This window comes from Anabrus simplex, chromosome 6 (assembly GCF_040414725.1).
Source record: "Anabrus simplex isolate iqAnaSimp1 chromosome 6, ASM4041472v1, whole genome shotgun sequence".
NCBI classification, from domain to species: domain Eukaryota; kingdom Metazoa; phylum Arthropoda; class Insecta; order Orthoptera; family Tettigoniidae; genus Anabrus; species Anabrus simplex.
In genome coordinates, this window is record NC_090270.1 from 28,955,116 (window position 1) to 28,973,918 (window position 18,803).

Consider the following 18,803-nt stretch of genomic DNA (forward strand, 5'->3'; position numbering starts at 1 on the left):
TGGCAACACAATGTCCAGTTTTGAACGCTACTCCTCTGGAAATAAAACAAATGCTATATACACTGCTGGCCACATTGGCAATTCATCCCATGTTAAATCTTTATATACAGTAACGAAGAAACATATCACAAATATACAGTGTTAATGGATGACACCTAATATTACTTTTCCTAAGTTCTATTCTTCTTAAAATGATGTCTTGCAAGATGGAATCCACCGTCGGGACGTATTAACCCTCTTAGTGCCGGCTCCCTTACTGCCGTGGTTGCTAAGAATGCCAGAGAGAAAATGCCTAATATGCAGCACCGAAGATAAAAGCATATCCTATCCTCACTTTTCAAGATCTCATTGTAGTTTACATTTTCTTGTAGCTAATTGATCCCCCTCTTCACTCATTACATTAACATCACGAAAATAATCCATACTTCCGAGGAAAAAATTTAATCTGTTCATGCAATTTTGGAAAAATTTTAAAATTCAAATTTGGATCTCAGTATATCCTAATATTTTCATCGTATTCACCTAAATTTGTTATTCCCGTGCATACTGATGCATTGTTTACTAGTTTGTAAAATATCATTGTTTTAAGAGTAATAGTTCTTGTGAAAATGGATTAAAATACTGATTTGGTCTAGCATCTAGGGCTAAAATTGCACGTCGTGATCGAACTGAATTTTACGAAAATCGGGAATCTGGTCATCATCGTCATTACCGTCACCGTCAATTCCATCATTATTCCCGTCACAATCATTACCGTCTTTATCGGAAATTACATGCATCACTGTCACACGAGTAAGTTGGATAACATAACCACCATCGTCATTGTTTGAAACGTTACCGGCATTATTATTACTCTCAGTATCATCTGAATCATCGCCTGACTCAATATAATCAGAATCGTCACTCAAATAATCAATATACTGTACCAAATCGTCATCGATTTCAAACACAATACGAGACTAGCCGCCATTATTACGAACACATGGTCTACAGGTAGGCGCCAAACAGCTGAAATATAAAAAAATCATATCAACACAACATGTCGCACAGAGATTCTGGTGGTAGATTTAGAAACTATGTAGTATCTACTACAGAGTGATGCCTACTGGAGCTGCCATCTGTCAGATATGTGCAAACTATAACGACTTACGTAGACAGCTGCAACACGGAGCGCGCCTGGCACTTTTCGCTAGGCTACAGAGGAGCGCAATAGCGCTCCCCGTCACTCTAAGAGTTAAGATGAGTCTCTGTTCCTGTTCACGTAGTTTACATTTCACTCAACAGATATCAGAATATCCTTTATCGACTGGAGCTACAGAAAGTTTTTCGCTCGCGTTGGAACAACAGATTCTTTCATTCAATAATGCAGCGTAGGAAACATAACTGATTAAATGCGATCAGCACAAATATACATATCACCATGTATAAAATCTCTTAGTACGGTACACACAGTATTTTTTTTCTTTTTTTCCCGTACAGTATGTCACACTCTTCTATTATTTTTTTTTTTCAAGAACGATTGCATAGTATATATATTAGCACTCCTTACATGATTACACTATTTCTTGTTCTACCGCTTTTCCCACACTTGTGGGGTCGCGGCTGCGAACTGTTTCGCACATGTGGATTTGGCCGTTTTATAATAAACTAGCTGATGTACCCGTGCTTCGCTACGGGATTCTCAGAAAGACTGACTTTGTGGTTTTCCTAACTGAAATCAACATAGGTCATTACAAAAACATAAGTATGAATATAGCGATTGAAAGCAATGCTATCATATAAAATACTCGATGAAATGGAAAGCCGCACGTCTTATCACTTTTAATGAACAGTGCTGCGGTTAGATTGCGGTGCCAATCTAATAGTCCAAAGTTCCAGAGCTGGGATGACCAGGCCGCAGATTGCCATGAACACTCATCTGTCATTATTCTGCTAAATATGCACACTGTTCATTCGAATCAGTGCCTCAGAGTAGGGACTGAATAGCCCCGATGCTATGATGATCCAGTGTGTTACGTACCAGTAGTATCAGAAAATTTATAAACCAGGGGAATGGCATGCTAAAGAAGAAAGTTATCTAACTCCCCAGCTACTTCCCATCATTATTCAGGCAGGCTGTTACAGTCTGTCCGACTGGGTGAGTTGACCGTGTGGTTATTGGTGCGCAGCTGTGAGCTTGCATCCGAGAGATAGTGGATTCGAACTCCATTGTCGGCAGCGCTGAAGATGGTATTCCGTGGTTTCCCACTTTCACACCAGTCAAATGCTGGGCCTGTACCTTAAGGCCTAAGGCACTCCTAGCCCTTTCCTATCGCATCGTCGCCAAAAACCTATCTATGTCGGTGCAACGGAAATAAAATAATAAATACTCTGTACGCAGCAGTAATCCTATCTACCGGAGATGAGGGGCAACAGAAGGCACAAAGCACATCACGACAAACAATGGTCAATGTAATGTTATTGTTGATCAATGTTATGAGCTTTCTATATTGTAGGCCTACACATTTGGTTTTCTTTCGACTCTGTGATTTGTAAAATATTTTGTACCGTAAACTGTAGTTTCTTATTCTCCGACTATACATACCGATTTTCATTAAATACTGTTTACCGATTTTCTTGTTACTCAGCGCTGATATGGACTTGGTAACAAAAATCCAAATTCATGAATATCTTGGTGATCATAGCCAGTATGGTAACAATGTATAAGACATGAATAATACGAAATTTAATACTATATAACCTTAGTTATCTAGCATTCATCGACTACACTTCTAATAAGAAATATTTGAGAATTACATTTTAGGCCTTCCCCTAAACTACCATTTCACTCAGCGTGAATAAAATAATTTACAGCGTAGACTATAGCTACTTATTTCCTGACTTTGCATACCGATTTTCATCAAGATAGAACTACTAATAACAATATTTGGGAAGTAAAATTTGAGGCCTTCCCCTAAACTACCATTTTTCTCAGCGTGAATACAATTATTGATAGCCTAGATTGTAGCAATTTATTCCCCAACTTTGCATACCCATTTTCTTTAAAATACGACCACTAATAACATAAATAGTTGAGAATTAAATTTTAGGCCTTCCCCTAAACTACCATTTCACTCAGCGTGAGTAAAATGATTTATAGCCTAGATTGTAGCGGCTCATCCCCCGACTTCACATACCGATTTTCATTAGACCACTAATAATATAAATAGTTGAGAATTCAATTTTAGGCCTTCCCCTAAACTACCATTTCACTCAGCGTGAGTAAAATAATTTATAGCCTAGATTGTAGAGGCTCATCCCCCGACTTCCCATACCGATTTTCATTAAATTCTCTTCAACCATTTCCTCGTGATGCTTGTACATACATACATACAGACAGACAGACAGAAATTACGGAAAAGTAAAAAGTGCATTTTCTTGTTACTATGGACATGACCGATACAGAAATACCATTATTTTCAAATTCTGAGCAATGTACAGACAAAACTCTTATTTTATATATATATAGATAATAATGGTATTGGCTTTACGTCCCACTAACTACTTTTACGATTTTCGGGGACACCAGAATTTAGCCCCGCAGAAGTTCTTTTACGTGACAGTAAATCTACCGACATGAGGCTAACGTATTTCAGCACCTTCAAATACTACCGGACTAAGCCAGGATTGAACCTGCCAAGTTGGGCTCAGTAGACCAGCGCCTCAAGCGTCTGAGCCACTCAGCCCGCCCAGCCCTGTTTTACGGCCGGATGCCCTTCCTGACGCTAACCTTATGCGGAGGATGTAATCAATATTGCGTGTTTCTGTGGTGGTTGGTAGTGTGGTGTGTTGTCTGAATATGAAAAGGAGAGTGTTGGGACAAACAAACACTCGTTCCCAAGCCAGAAGAATGAATCAGAAGGGATAAAGATCCCCGACTTGGCCGAGAATCGAATCCGGGACCCTCTGCACCGAAGGCCTCGATGCTGACCATCCAGCTAAGGAGTCGGGCTCCTTACACGACTACACGTTAATAAATAATTATTTGAAAATATACTGCGGTATACACTTTGGCACGAGTTATTTAGCCTATATTTTAAAGCCAAAATTAGCGTTATTTTCTATTTCCCTTCATTCGATTTAAAACTACGGTATGTCATTTTATCCACTGTGCCGTAAAACCGAATAATTTTGGCAATATGTTGATTCATAACTACAAAACAGGTGAGGATTTGTCAGAGTATTTCTTAATTATTTCAGACAGAATAAAACTACGCCGTTTTTACTTGCCGGGTGGTATATTCAGTATTCTGGATAGTGACTGTTCGTGTTTTAGTTGAGGATAGTTAACCTGAACTTTTATTTGCTCTTGAAACCTACTGGATCTACAGTACATCCTTCATAAATTGTGGGTGCATACAGGAAGTGAACTGGTAAGTATTGCTCTATAACATGTTTATTTCATTTTATTGTTTCAGCAAGTTGTCAGAAGTATGGCACAAATAATGTACCTAACAGACATACCAGACACCACAACCACTGCATTCAGTGCACTGACTGACTCACTCAAAGAGGGACTGACTGACTGACTGACTGACTGTGGGAAGAGGCTGGACGAAAGCGGTTTCTGTATGTCACGTGATTATCTGAAGCATGGTGTTGGCCAGAAATGAACGAGAGTCGATGTGACGAGCCAGCTCTTTCATGGAGTCGCAGTCGATAAAAGAGATAAAAAATTAGATGTATGGCTTTTCAGGCGTTTTCTCTATTAACCAGCATTTCATCTTAGGCCTGACACTAGACTCGTCAGAGTGGGATGCGTCAGACCCTACCCACTTATGCTGGGGTGTATGCAGGTGAACTTATCAGAAGCCTCTTATGTGGCACAGTCTGATAACTGCATACGGGAGATAAAACTCCACAATGGAATTAATGCCCACCTAGCAATTCCAAATGGTAATTCTAAATTCCCATGGAGGGAATTAGATATTTTTCCACCAATAGAGCATATCAAAAATCAGATCAAAATCAGTCAGTCAGACTGACGAGTCTAGTGTCAGGCCTAAGACGAAATGCTGGTTAATAGAGCAAACGCCTGAAAGGTGGTGGTGGTGGTTATTGTTTTAAGAGGAAGTACAACTAGGCAACCATCCTCTATGTAACACTAATCAGAGAGAAAAAAAGAACGGGGTCCGACACTTCGAAAAATGAAGGTATCGGCCAAAGGAAGACAAGGGCCGCAAAGGGCATGAAAATGAAAGACTCCCTAGCCCTCGCATACCTAATAGCGTCGGGGTCGGAAAAGAACAAGTGTTGACCAAGGGAGGTCGGATAGGATAGATGAAGGTGAGGAGCCTGTCACAAGTAAGTGGAAGCAATGCCAGAACTCAGCTGAGGGCCCCGTGGTCGCCAACCCACGCTCCAAAGTTCAGAGCCCCTGAGGCCCCTTTTAGTCGCCTCTTACGACAGGCAGGGGATACCGTGGGTGTTATTCTACCGCCCCCACCCACAGGGGGTGCAAACGCCTGAAAAGCCATACATCTAATTTTTGATCTGATTTTTTATATGCTCTATTGGTGGAAAAAATATCTAATTCCTTCCATGGGAATTTAGAATTACCGTTGATAAAAGAGTCGGCTCGTACTAGCTCTCAAGGAGCAAGGAGGGAGCTAGCTCTTACAAGAGTCGACTCTCAATGAGAGAGCTAGCTCTCTCCAATGAGTCATTCAAAAGAGTCAGTTCGTTCATGAACGACCCATCACTACTAGGTTGTACTTTTCAATCTCTTCGCAAAGTGAAAAGTCTTTGCGAATGAGTGATCGGAACGAGTTTATTCCATGAACAAACTGTATAGGCCTAATACTATATGATTTTAATGTTTTACTTTTCACGGCAAACTTGACGGTATAATTGTGGTACCGTATAAGTTTTTATCATGGGAAATAAAGGTTAGTATTACAAGAAACTGGCTGTGCTGGAAGTTGTCAAGGAGAAACGTGACATCCTTTTTGAAAACTTTAAAGATAACCTCTCAAATGATGACACACATCAATGTTAACGAGAGTAGGCTACCGTCAACACATCCACACATAGAAGGAAATTCACCCTTCATTAGAAATTCCATCGCTATATTGGGTGGATTATCAGACCAACATACTGTTAGGAAATATTAAATTTACTATAACATCTACGACTTTGGTAACAGTTCTGCAAATAATTGATTTTGATGTCCCATGCATTGGTGCTACACCGTGCAGCTGGGCACTATTTACTAACCAATGTACATATATAAGAATACAAGAATTTGTCCTTTTTCGGAAAGGAATTGACTTCTTTTTGTTGCATGTTTCAATAAATGACCAATCATTTCAAGAATATAGTCGACCTGTGTTGGGGTAATACGAAATCACTTGCGAAAGTCCGTCGAAGTGAGGTTACGAAAATTAATCTCGTCTTTGTACGTTCTCTTACTGGATTCTTCATCACTGTCCTCACTTAATGCTAACTAAAGTAACGTGTTTATATCACTAAACAAAATTCTACGCCGAGAAACTAGGTCCCCGACATTGACAAAGCAATGCACCACATGAACTTGACTTTAAATTCAATTAGCTCGTATGCTAAAGAGAACTGCCTATTAATTAACCCGAAGAAAACGCAAGCAATCATAATAGGACAATCTAGACTTTTAAATACGCTAAACATCATACAACAGCCTAACCTCATGCACTGTGGTGAAGCTATACCTTTTAAGAAGTCTGTAAAAAACCTAGATGTTGTCATGAATGACACATTAAACTGGAATGACCATATAACAAGTGTCTGCAGAAAAGTATATGCATCTCTTCACCCCGTAAAAATGAAACAATCCATTCTTCCATACAGCATGAAAATAAAACTTATTCAAAACCTCATTTTTCCAATAATTTATTACTGTGATGTCGTATTAACCGATGCAGCTGCAGAACAAACTATGAAACTTCAAAGGGCAATGAACTCTTGCATATGATTTATATTTTCTTTGAACTTTAGGACACATATTTCCCCTTATTATGAGAAGCTATCCTGGCTGATAATTGATCAACTGAAGAATTTACATAGTGCGACACTAATTTTTTGACTTCTGAACGAATCTACACCTGAATACCTATCGTCACATTTTAACTTCCTCTCAAATCTCCATGGACATAATACCAGATCGACTTCTACCCTTATGATACCAGTTAATCATTCATCTGTATACAGCCACTCTTTCCAAGTGTCTGGGGCAAGGCTATGGAACACACTCCCTGTCAGTATATGTAATAGCACTTCAACAAGTCTCATTTAAACGGTCTTGTCGAGATTTCCTCTTAAATACGTGACCAGCTTGTATGAATGTTAGTGTGTATGAGTGCAAGCGTGATTTAGAACTATTGTTAGGTTATGTAGATGTAGACAGGCTAGATAATATTAAACATTAAAAATAATTATAATCTGTTATAATATTACTGCATAAATTTAGGTAGATCCTAGGGTCTGCTAATGTTATTTTACCAAAGTATATGATTATGTACTGTACGTAGTGGTTAAGTGTAAGAGAGGGCCGTGAGCCCTAACTTCGCCACATACAAAGGTATAAAATAAATAAATAAATAAATAATACATACTTGTTAATTAACAGATGAAAAGGGAATCATCTCTTTGCAAGATTTATGAAAACTTTCCACTTCATTTCTTTGCACTTTGCATTTCTGAACCAATGGAGAAACATAACAGGCTTGAAAAGTGAAAAGATTAGTAACTTTTCACTTTTCACTTTGCAAGCTAAATCTGAAAAGTGATGGAACAAAATCTGAACTGAAAAGTGCAAAGTGAAAAGTTACAAAGTTCGTTCGTGGAACAGACCCCTGATCAGCAGTTTACAGGCGGTGACCGAGAAGCAGAGGCTGCAACACTGCAGTAACAGGACTGCATGGCAAGCAACATAGTGTTGGTCTATACACACTTTGCTAATATGCTAGTACTAACCACGTGGGAGAGCCACACTTGGCATATCACATATACGGGTCTCTGAGCAATCAAGTTTACGTAAGTGAACAGTGGTTAACATTCGGTAAGAAAGACTGGAGTTACAACTCACAGTCCAAATTAAGAGTGATCACTTCCTGCAGCATGGAAGTTTTGTGTAGAGACATCACATGTTTGCTAATGGCATAAAGAAAAAGACAACTGCAGTGTACCACAAAGACAGCCTTACATTTTTCGGAGTAAAGAAGGCCAGTATCCAGAAATGTAAAAAAAAATTAAAATGTGTAACCAGATTAAGAAATAATTGCTATTCAGTTCTGCAAGAAATGTTATTAGAGTTAAAGGGGCCAGAAATTGAAAAGAAAAGCAATAAGGGAATCTCACAGTTTATTTTCCTGGTGTGAAAATGGGAAACCTCAGAAAACCATTTTCAGGGCTGCCAATGGTGGGATTCGAACCTACTACCATCTGAATTTCAAGCTCACACCTGTGTGTCCTAACCGCATGGTCAACTCACTCGGTCTCTCAAATTTCAAAGTGTTTTTTTTTTTTTTTTTTTTTTTTTTTAACTAGTTGCTTTACGTTGCACCGACGCAGGTCTTATGGCGACGATGGGACAGGCAATGTCTAGGAGTGGGAAGGAAGCAGCCGTAGCCTTATTTAAGGTACAACCTCGTGTGAAAATGGGAAACCACAGAAATTTTTTTTTTCAGGGCTGCTGACAGCAGAGTTCAAACCCACTATCTCCTGAATGCAAGCTGCGCGCCCCTAACCGCATGGCCAACTCGCCCGGTAAAATTTAAATCAAGCAGAGGGTGCACTTTTCATGAAGAGGAACAAACTTTCTCTTTGAAAGAGGACAACTCTATCCCAGCTATTGCCAAACGAATATACCAAAAAGGTAGTGAAGTTACACTTTGGTATTTTACATTCAACATTAAGTTCTCATTTTTTCTGCCTCATTTTCTGAGGTAAAAATATGCTAAAAATCCAAAAATACAGTATCTACTAACGGTATGAATGCAGATTTTTAACGTATGTCTATCTGTATTAAACACTTCCTTGCATAACAGAATAATTACAGGTTCCTCAAAATTCTATTAAATGTAAGTTTTTCCAGTGCTTACCTTTAAAAGGAGCAATATCTGTAAGATACCCCTTTTCTTGGGCCTGTTGTGCCAAGGAATGGGATCTCATAGCATATTCATCTTGTTCCTTGCGAGTGATGCCAAAAGCTGCAGCAAGTCTGTCACCAGAATGGCCCATAGTTTCACCAGATGAGAACTCTGCAACCGCAGGTAACTGCACACAGATGGATAATAATATTAGTTACAAAGGTACAGAATATCCTGGAAAGGGAAGGAATGGTACGGTACAGTACAGTACTGGGAAAGGGACTGCATACATTAACAAAGAATTTGTAAAAAAGCAGTTCTAAGAGTTATGTTCAGGTTTTATTTTTTGAGAATCAACTTGTAACTTTGAGCATTGGATAATGTACATACGAAGATCCCAGAAAAGCTTTAATTTTATTTATTCAACATGTAAATTCCGAGAAAATGCCTGTGTCATATGTCGCACACTGGGCAGTAGTGCTGTCTTTGTTTCATATACGGGAATTTTTCAAGTCCGGAATGTGAAAGGAGGAGAGTTAGCTGGTCTGGCACCCACCTGTAAAACTGCTAACGCCGAGTGTTCGGTGGTGGTAAATAACCTTACTCCCTAAAGGGGCCAACGGCTTCGGGTGAATAAGCTCCCTTAGGTGGGGTGATGGTCTCCTCCGTTGAGGAAATGACACTGGGATCCATCACTTGAAGATCCAACAGCAAACAAGCTGAGGAGGAACCTCTCACTTCAGTTCACAACAGTTGTGGAGGTGGATGAGGTCATGCCAGGCGGACTGGCTGTGAAGGCGCTACTCATGAGCTGGTAGTGGTTTGGGCACACTCTTGCCCTTGGGGTGGGGAAACTTCCCCTAAAGGCAGATGAACCACATGTGGTCAATGGCATAGAAAGTCCTCAATGGTGGACCAGTTGTTCAGACATGTTACCCTTACTCGACTGGAATGGCAGATGAAGGCTGCACTGATTAGGAAACCTCCAATCGTCTTGCATCTGCTTGCCACTGAACATATTTCCCAGTCATCAAGTAAGTTGCGTTTGTTGACATGCAGATATGAATTTGTTATATTGCTATCATTTTCTTTCAATTAATATGAGTAAATGCAATATAACATAACCTCTACAAATGATGTTATGGCAGTAAATACACTGCAAAAATTGTGTTGAAGATAACCACATTAATATTTATCCCATGTAAATTCCTGTTTATCTTATCTTTCATGTTAAAACAAAATGCTATCAAACTTTCCCAAAACATTTCAAATCTTGTCAACCCTTTAGCAATGTTGAACAATTTCCGAAAAGATTTGACAACTTTTCCTGTGAAGCATTGAATTGAAAGAAAAATTTGGCAGTGTACCACAAGCATTACTGCTGTATTTCATTTCAAACTTGAAGTTACAATATGCTGTATGCTACCTATGTTTCATTACATTTAAGTTTGTTTAGCTGATACTAGCAATAGATTAATCGATTGTAGACCCAGTTGAATAAAGTAACTTACCTCTGGTGCAAAGTGGCCTGGTCTCAGTGATGCTAAAAGTGATAGGGTCTGTGGTAAGGATTTTGCTTTTCCAGCCTTAAGCATCAAGCTTCTCATCGGTCGTGAGTGGCGGATTGGAACATCTGAAAGGAATTCCACTCCACCAGCAACAATTACTTCGTTAGCGCCTGAAGCAATCAAACCTATACCTAGAGAAAAAGAGAAATATCTGTTGAAGGGAAAAAAATATTAGGGTGCAGAAGCTACTAAATTTAGCACTTCACTTTCCAACTAAGCCAAGCTACACAATAGTGTAAATGTACATAATATTTAGCTTTATACATATGTACATAGATCCCTTATGGCCATACTTATAATCCCATTTAATTTATTACGTATTGTGTTCTCTTTATGCACTAATATTTTTCAGTTTGTATCTTATGTTTTTCATTATGATACTAAAAACTGGTGGATTCTTAGGTAGTACATATAAAATGTTCATGAAATAACTAAAAAATCTAATATAGTGATAAACACACATGTAGTTCTTTGTTGAATAGGACGTCGTATGATTGTACGGCTTGAAGCTGTAGTCATTAATAGATGTCTAATACATAGTGGAAGGCATAAGAAATCAGTTCAATGAGAATTTATGATACATTCAAATGATACATAAAAACTGGTAGATTCATAAGTAGTACATTTAAAAATGGAGGCGTCATGTAATTATAAATGACAGTTGATGGCTTAAAGTATCTTATATTGTATTGAATAGGTGGAAACCAAGGTTCTTAAACACTACTAAAGGTTGGGCCCAACGCGAGCCGAGCTGCTATTGGTTAACGAAATGACGTCACAGTAGGAGCAAAGCAGCCGAGCCCAGAGCGTGCGAATCAGTAGGAATCTCATAATATCAGCAAACATTACAGTTTCTCAGAACTAATTGCAGACCAGACATAAAGATTACTGCTGTTATAAGATTGAAAAGGAGTACAGCGTAGTAACTTTTCATTATTTCCATTACGAATAAGGCGTAAATGTAACGTGACGGCACACTGACCAACGCTTGAAATTTATTAACATTTCCAAGTTCCTCTATTTAGTTTGAGGAAGGTTATGCGCTTTCAAATCTGTAAATATAAATATTTAGAGATATGAACCTACAACCTGTTTTCCAGTCTCTGACCGGGTCAGGGATGTAATGAATGGACCATATATAGGCTATTATTACAATGGGGTCGCCACTCACAAAGTGATTTATTAATGACTGATAAATGCTATGAAATGATAATGGAGAGTGTTGCTGGAATGAAAGAAGACAGGGAAAACCGGAGTACCCGGAGAAAAAACTGTCCCGCCTCCGCTTTGACCAGCACAAATCTCACATGGAGTGACCGGGATTTGAACCACGGTATCCAGTGGTGAGAAGCCGACGCGCTGCCATCTGAGCCACGGAGGCTCCGCATAGACAGTCTACTTTTAAAAAATTAAACAATAAGAAAGAACAGGAAAAACACTTCATTAGAACACAGTCCTACCTGTGAGATTAGATGTCATGAAGTGGTTGCTTTTGAAGATAAAATCCACTGTCGTGCCTTTCACTGATGAGGTGCTATGGATTTTTCAGTTCTTGTCCGAATGTTCATTTGTCGTATGCATATATATATTCTCGTTCTAACATACATTGTTAATATTTCTGGTGGTACAGCGGGGAATTTACTGCTAATTATTTGACACACTTTGCGTATAATATTAGGTATGCGTCACAGTTCAGCACGTCCGTGAGTGTCCCTGAAAATTAACTCAAATTCCTTTATTTGGTTTACCATTGTAACGATGGAACGAGTAGACCTCCCCGAGATAACATTTCTATCCATCCCACAGAGGCTGTACCGGAAGAAATGGAAAGCATTTCCCCAGTGGGACTTCGCATTGACCTGTCATATTATCTTTCACGGTCGGCGATGTAGCCGGCGAGGTACCAAAATCCCTCTGCTGAACAATCAGGTGTCGCTGTACATTGCTGCGAATCTTTTTTGCTTTACGTCGCACCGACACATATAGGTCTTATGAAGACGATGGGACAGGAAAGGCCTAGGAATGGGAAGGAAGCGTCCGTGGCTTTAATTAGGCCTAAGGTACAGCCCCAGCATCTGCCTGATGTGAAAATGGGAAACCACGGAAAACCATCTTCAAGGCTGCCAACAGTGGGGCTCGAGCCCACTATCTCCCGAATATTGGATATTGGCCGCACTTAAGCGACTGCAGCTATCGAGCTCGGTCGGTGAATCATTAACGGCACAGTTTTCTATCGCAATGATAATGTACAATAAACACAAATTTCATTCCAGCTACTATTACGCTGTTCACGCAACTAATGAAAAGAAAATAAGTGCACCTTACTGCACGAAACACAGCAACTTAACAGAGATCTCACAGAAACGAACTCCGACACACACACTACTACGCAAAATACAGTAGGCCACTATATAAACCAACAGCAATATACGGAAAGAAATTACGTATAGTTATACGTGGAAATCCTTTCTTTATAAGACAACGAAATGAGATACACGTGCGGTTGTATGCTACACAGTCACGGTGCTCCTGTGATGACGTCACGAGCAGGACGAGGGAAAACTAACATCTACTGCGCAACCAATGTGGACCACCCGTGGGTGGAAACAAACAAAAGATATTTTCCTATATACAGTTCATTATTATACACTCATTTTTATTGCTATCGCGGAGATTTACTGACCTCGGAATGACGTGTCACTGATCCCAATGTCCTTATGCTTTGAGTGAACATCTCTATATTTTTAATTATTCCAACGCACGATTAATTACGATTTAAGATTGACTATATATCATTGCTTCCCCATAAGGAAAGCTCTAGGATGGGTACACCAACATGGCGGACCGCGCGCTCTACTTGGCATACTTTCTCCTGCAGCGGAGAGCTGCCATCAGCAATCCATGTATCGAGATCAGTGCTGCAGAGGCATACTATGGAAATGAGTGAGCTTGTCCCATTGCTTTCCTTACCGAGTCAAAGTTGCTATTACACTACAGACTGTAAATCTCATGTTAAATCTGTATTGACGGTTGAACTTCTTACAAAATTGTACAAAACTATTTTAGTCCTAGTCAATACATATATTTTTTACGTAAAATTAAGACGAAACTTTACATATCAGTCTGCCCAGCCCTCTGAAAAATGTATCAACCAACCTTATAAGCAACATTTTCACACCATTCATAACAAGGACTGGCTCCATAAGGACTGATATTACTAGCATCGCTCAAGTGGTGGTGGTAATTATTGTTTTAAGAGGAAGTACAACTAGGCAACCATCCTCTGTATAACACTAATCAGAAGGAAATATGGAAGGGATCCGACACTTCGAAAAATGAAGATATCGGCCAAAGGAAGACAAGGGCCATGAAGGGCGTGAAAATTAAAGACTCCCTAGCCCTCGCAAACCTAATAGCGTCGGGGTCGGAAAAGAACAAGAGTTGACCAAGGGAGGTCAGATAGGATAGATGAAAGTGAGGAGCCTGGCACAAGTAAGTGGAAGCAATGCCAGGACTCAGCTGAAGGCCCCGTGGTCGCAAACCCACGCTCCAAAGTTCAGAGCCCCTGAGGCCCCTTTTAGTCGCCTCTTACGACAGGCAGGGGATACCGTGGGTGTTATTCTACCGCCCCCACCCACAGGAGGAACTACTTTGATGTAAGCGTGCTGCTCAACACGGGTTACTTCCACCTCGCACGACACTCACCACCTGACTGATTTCACAGCCCTCGCTGCGCTACTACCAGCTATCAAAGAGCCATGTGTTGTTCTGCATACACACTATGCCTGCAGAACTTCCACACGACACATATACGTTTGTGATCCGTTCACATATCTACAAGAACAAAATAGTTGCCATGATTTTTGCCCCAATCCTCATAGTAATAAAACCTGAAAATACAGTTCAGTGTATCACTGACCTAACCGGAGCATAACATAAAAGTTAACTAGCCAGCTGGACCCACGCCAACAACACAGTATTACACCACCTTGTGTTCTATGGCAACAAGTGAGGAAGCTCTGTTGGAAGACTTCATTAACTTCTAAATTTCAAGTATTTAAGGATTTCTAAATATTTTTTTGATGTAATCTGATAAAATCTGATTCACCAGTGCACATTTTTCTATAATTCCAAGATCTGATCCCTAACCAAAGTGACACTGACCAATGGTCTGTCATGAAACAGTGGTCCCGCAAGTAGGGCCACACTTCCTTCAAGGGACTTTATTCTGAACACTCCTCACGTGTTAGATCAATGGTTAGCTGTATTTTTACTGTGCTCAGACTAATTTTTTTCAGCAGCTAGTAGCACTGTCATCTGCCTAATTAACAGAAACAAGACAGCTTCTTCCTTCTTGCGTGCCGCAGCATGCTCTCGCGGTGCCAATTTTTTACAATTACTGAAGCTGTACCCAAAATCTAATTTATTTACCTATTGAATGAAAACCTAAAACCTGTTTTCCAGTCACTGACCGGGTCAGGGATGTAATGAATGAAACATATATAGGCTGTTATAACAATGGGGTTGCCACTCCCAAGGTGATTTATTAATGAATGATAAATGCTATGAAATGATAATGGAGAGTGTTGCTGGAATGAAAGATGACAGGGAAAACTGGAGTACCTGGAGAAAAACCTGTCCCGCCTCCGCTTTGTCCAGCACAAATCTCACATGGAGTGACCGGGATTTGAACCATAGTATCCAGCGGTGAGAGGCCAATGTGCTGCCATCTGAGCCACGGAGGCTTTATTTACCTATTAAAGCCATTAAATTGATGGCGCTTGAGTGGTACTCTAAATTTTTTTCGAAGGTTGAGAATCCTGCTGTAGAGTTATGGTGAATTCTTCATTCAATATGTTCTAATATATTTAAATTTTCATACTTGACAATAGAAACCTACCTGTTGTCATAGCAACATTGGAGCTAATGCAAGCCATAGTCACAGTATGAGCTGGTGTTCTGTCAGAGAAGCCAGCACACAATGCAGCTTCACGTGCAATGTTGCTAGTTTTCACTTCTTGAATGACAGTGCCATATATGATATACTCTACAATCTCCCTCGGCACGCCTGTTCTTCTCATTAGTTCTCTGTTAGAATAGCAAAAAATAAATTAGCCTAATTAATTAAAAAAATAAAAGAATTTTAATACAATACTTATTCAGCAATTTGAATGACCTTGAGCATACGAGTACTTACATAAGAGAATGCCTTGCCAAATCGTGTGGCATCAACTTTGCATACTGAGTGCCAGACTGAAGGAAGGGCGTCCTCACAGCATCCACAAATACTACGTTCTTTCCAGTTCTATCAGGTATAGATTTCCTTGGTGCTTTGTTTGTTCTACTAGTCGATATACATCGTACTGCTCCTGAAAAATACAAAAGTTTACACAAGTACATGTCAAGTTCCAAAAAAGAACTTTAGGAAAGCAAGTGCCAATGAGGTGATAGGTTACACTTTCATAGCTTGTTCGCACTTTAGGTAGGTGAAGATCATGAGAATATTATGTGAAATGATACCTAAAGTATATGAGAGAAGAGTCGTCTTCTATGCATGCCAGGGAACCACTAACCCTCCCCAAGAAGTATTCTTTCTTACATAAAAAGAATTAAATCAAACACTACCGACACCACTAACAACTACAACAAAATATTAAAATCCGAGAAGAGCTAAATATAGAACCGTTAGTACAGAAGATACAGAAAGCAAGACTGAATTGCTTTGGACATTTAAAAAGAATGGGAAAGGAATGGATAGCACGAAGGGAATTGGAAAGAGAAGTTAAGGGAAAGAGATCAGTTGGAAGACCAAGAAGGTGGATGGATCAGATATAGAAGGACATTCGAGAAGCTGGATTGGATGATGCAGAAGTAATGGAGCAGGAAAAGTGGAAGGACAGAAAGGAGTGGAGGAGGCTTGCTAACCACACCCAGGCGACTGGAGTGGATCATTGATAATGATGACAACAATCTATGATGTGTGACCATTGTGTTGCTATTGGCTGTAGGGCAGTTGCTATTGCCTCTGATGCAGCTTGGATCATGTCTCTTGCACTGCTACCACATTCCGTGAAAATATTGAAACCACAGAATTCGAAAGTGACATGGCATGGCGTAACAGTTGTAATTACGCTCCGCACAAGGCACGGAATAAATCATGCAGTATGAAACAGAGATCTGCAACTGAAAGTGAGCGGAACTCAATTTTCACTTGTCATTTTACTTGCCCTCAGCCCAATGGTCTTGTCACTAGCCAGACCTAACCAATCCAATCCAATCCAATGGTCTTGTCACTAGCTGGACCTAACCAATTCAACCCAATGGTCTTCTCACCAACTCTGTACTCTCACAGGGGATACTACAGACCTGTGGGCCACTTCATGGCTCCAGTTAGGCAGCTAACACCCGCTTTGCTTGCCCCCAGCCAAATGATCTTGTCACTAGCCAGACCTAACCAATCCAGAACATTAGTCTTGTCACTACTTAGTTCTTTGTCACTAGCCTGACCTAAGTTGAGAAGTTAGCACCCATGTGTAGCACGCTGTGACAATGTGTGAGCCATGCCATGTTGTATTCTTAACCTCTCTTTTGCGAACTATTTAGTAGAGATTTACCGAAGCGATGCAAAGTGGTCAGCTGTCACCTGATTCCGAGAAAGAGCTGCTGGATGGACGTCTCATTGAGGAGGAAGTCACTTCCATAGATATAGTTAGCATAAAAGCAATTAACAAAGAAGCAAATTTCTGTCACCCAGATCATCCTTAATGGGTCAGTTACAGCCAACTTCCCTTTTCAATACCAACGAATTTCAACAGATTGGTCACACTTCTAGTACTACAGTGAATCCTCTCACATTTAAAGTGAAGTGCAGTGGAGATGTAAAATTAAGAGATTATGTGAAGGAGTTTCGTGAAGAGATTTTCAATACGCCTACTGATGGAACAGTTCTCTTTTGTAAAGCGTCTGAGGTTAAGGTAGCAGCAGGAAAGCAATTTAATGTGAATTCTCACTGAAAGGTGGTGGTGGTGATTATTGTTTTAAGAGGAAGTACAACTAGGCAACCATCCTCTATATAACACTAATCAGAGGAATAAAAGGGAAGGGATCCGACACTTCGAAAAATGAAGATATCGGTCAAAGAAAGACAAGGGCCACGAAGGGCGTGAAAATGAAAGACTCCCTAGCCCTCGCAAACCTAATAGCGTCGGGGTCGGAAAAGAACAAGAGTTGACCAAGCGAGGTCGGATAGGATAGATGAAAGTGAGGAGCCTGGCACAAGTAAGTGGAAGCAATGCCAGGACTCAGCTGAGGGCCCCATGGTTGCCAACCCACGCTCCAAAGTTCAGAGCCCCTGGGGCCCCTTTTAGTCGCCTCTTACGACAGGCAGGGGATACCGTGGGTGTTATTCTACCGCCCCCACCCACAGGGGGATTCTCACTGAAAGTTATGTACTGTAGCTCCATCAGTTTGCATGATTTGATCTATCTGCTGTATTATACTAATAACTTTCGGTACTTAAGATGTTTAATGTTAGTAATATTTTCATATTTGCTACGTATCACTAAATCCCTTAAGTCATATTTTACCTTTTTTGGTAATATTTAGCTAGTTTTTATGGGTATATTTGCTTCATATCTTGTACTGCTTTAGGTCATAAATTTCTGTATCCTACTAATATTATTGAAAACAAAGTCTGCATCTGTGATATACATACAAAACAATTTGCTCTATGTCACACCAACACAGACAGGTCTTAAGGCGACGATGGGATACGAAAGGCCTACGAGTGGGAAGGAAGGAGCCGTAACCTTAAGGTACAGCCTCACCTGTGCCTGGTGTGAAAATGGGAAACTACAGGAAACCATCTTCACAGCTGCAGACACTAGGGTTCGAACCCACTATCTCCAGGATGCAAGCTCACAGCTGCGCACCCCTAACTGCACGGCCAACTCGCCCGGTAAACAAAACAAAATTTTAATTGTACTGACTAGGCGGAACTTACACATTTAACAGCAATTTCAGTGAATGACATTCTGCTTAGTTGAGCACCTCATTTCCTTAATTCTAAGTCTTCCCAGCCCGAAGTTTGCAACATTGCAACATTTTTGTACCACTACTGCTTTGTCGGACA

General features: G+C 40.2%; 1 protein-coding gene across 1 annotated transcript in view; it reads right to left on the reverse strand.

Moving 5' to 3' along the window:
* The window catches only part of Mtpbeta (mitochondrial trifunctional protein beta subunit), a 100,801-nt gene that overhangs the window by 80,839 nt on the left and 1,159 nt on the right, over positions 1-18,803 (reverse strand). The window contains exons 2-5 of the mRNA XM_068228035.1: positions 15,870-16,041; positions 15,573-15,760; positions 10,616-10,803; positions 9,117-9,291 (exon numbers count right to left, since the gene is read on the reverse strand). Of these exons, the coding sequence (XP_068084136.1) occupies positions 9,117-9,291; positions 10,616-10,803; positions 15,573-15,760; positions 15,870-16,041 (723 nt within the window). The remainder of the gene's footprint in view (positions 1-9,116; positions 9,292-10,615; positions 10,804-15,572; positions 15,761-15,869; positions 16,042-18,803) is intronic.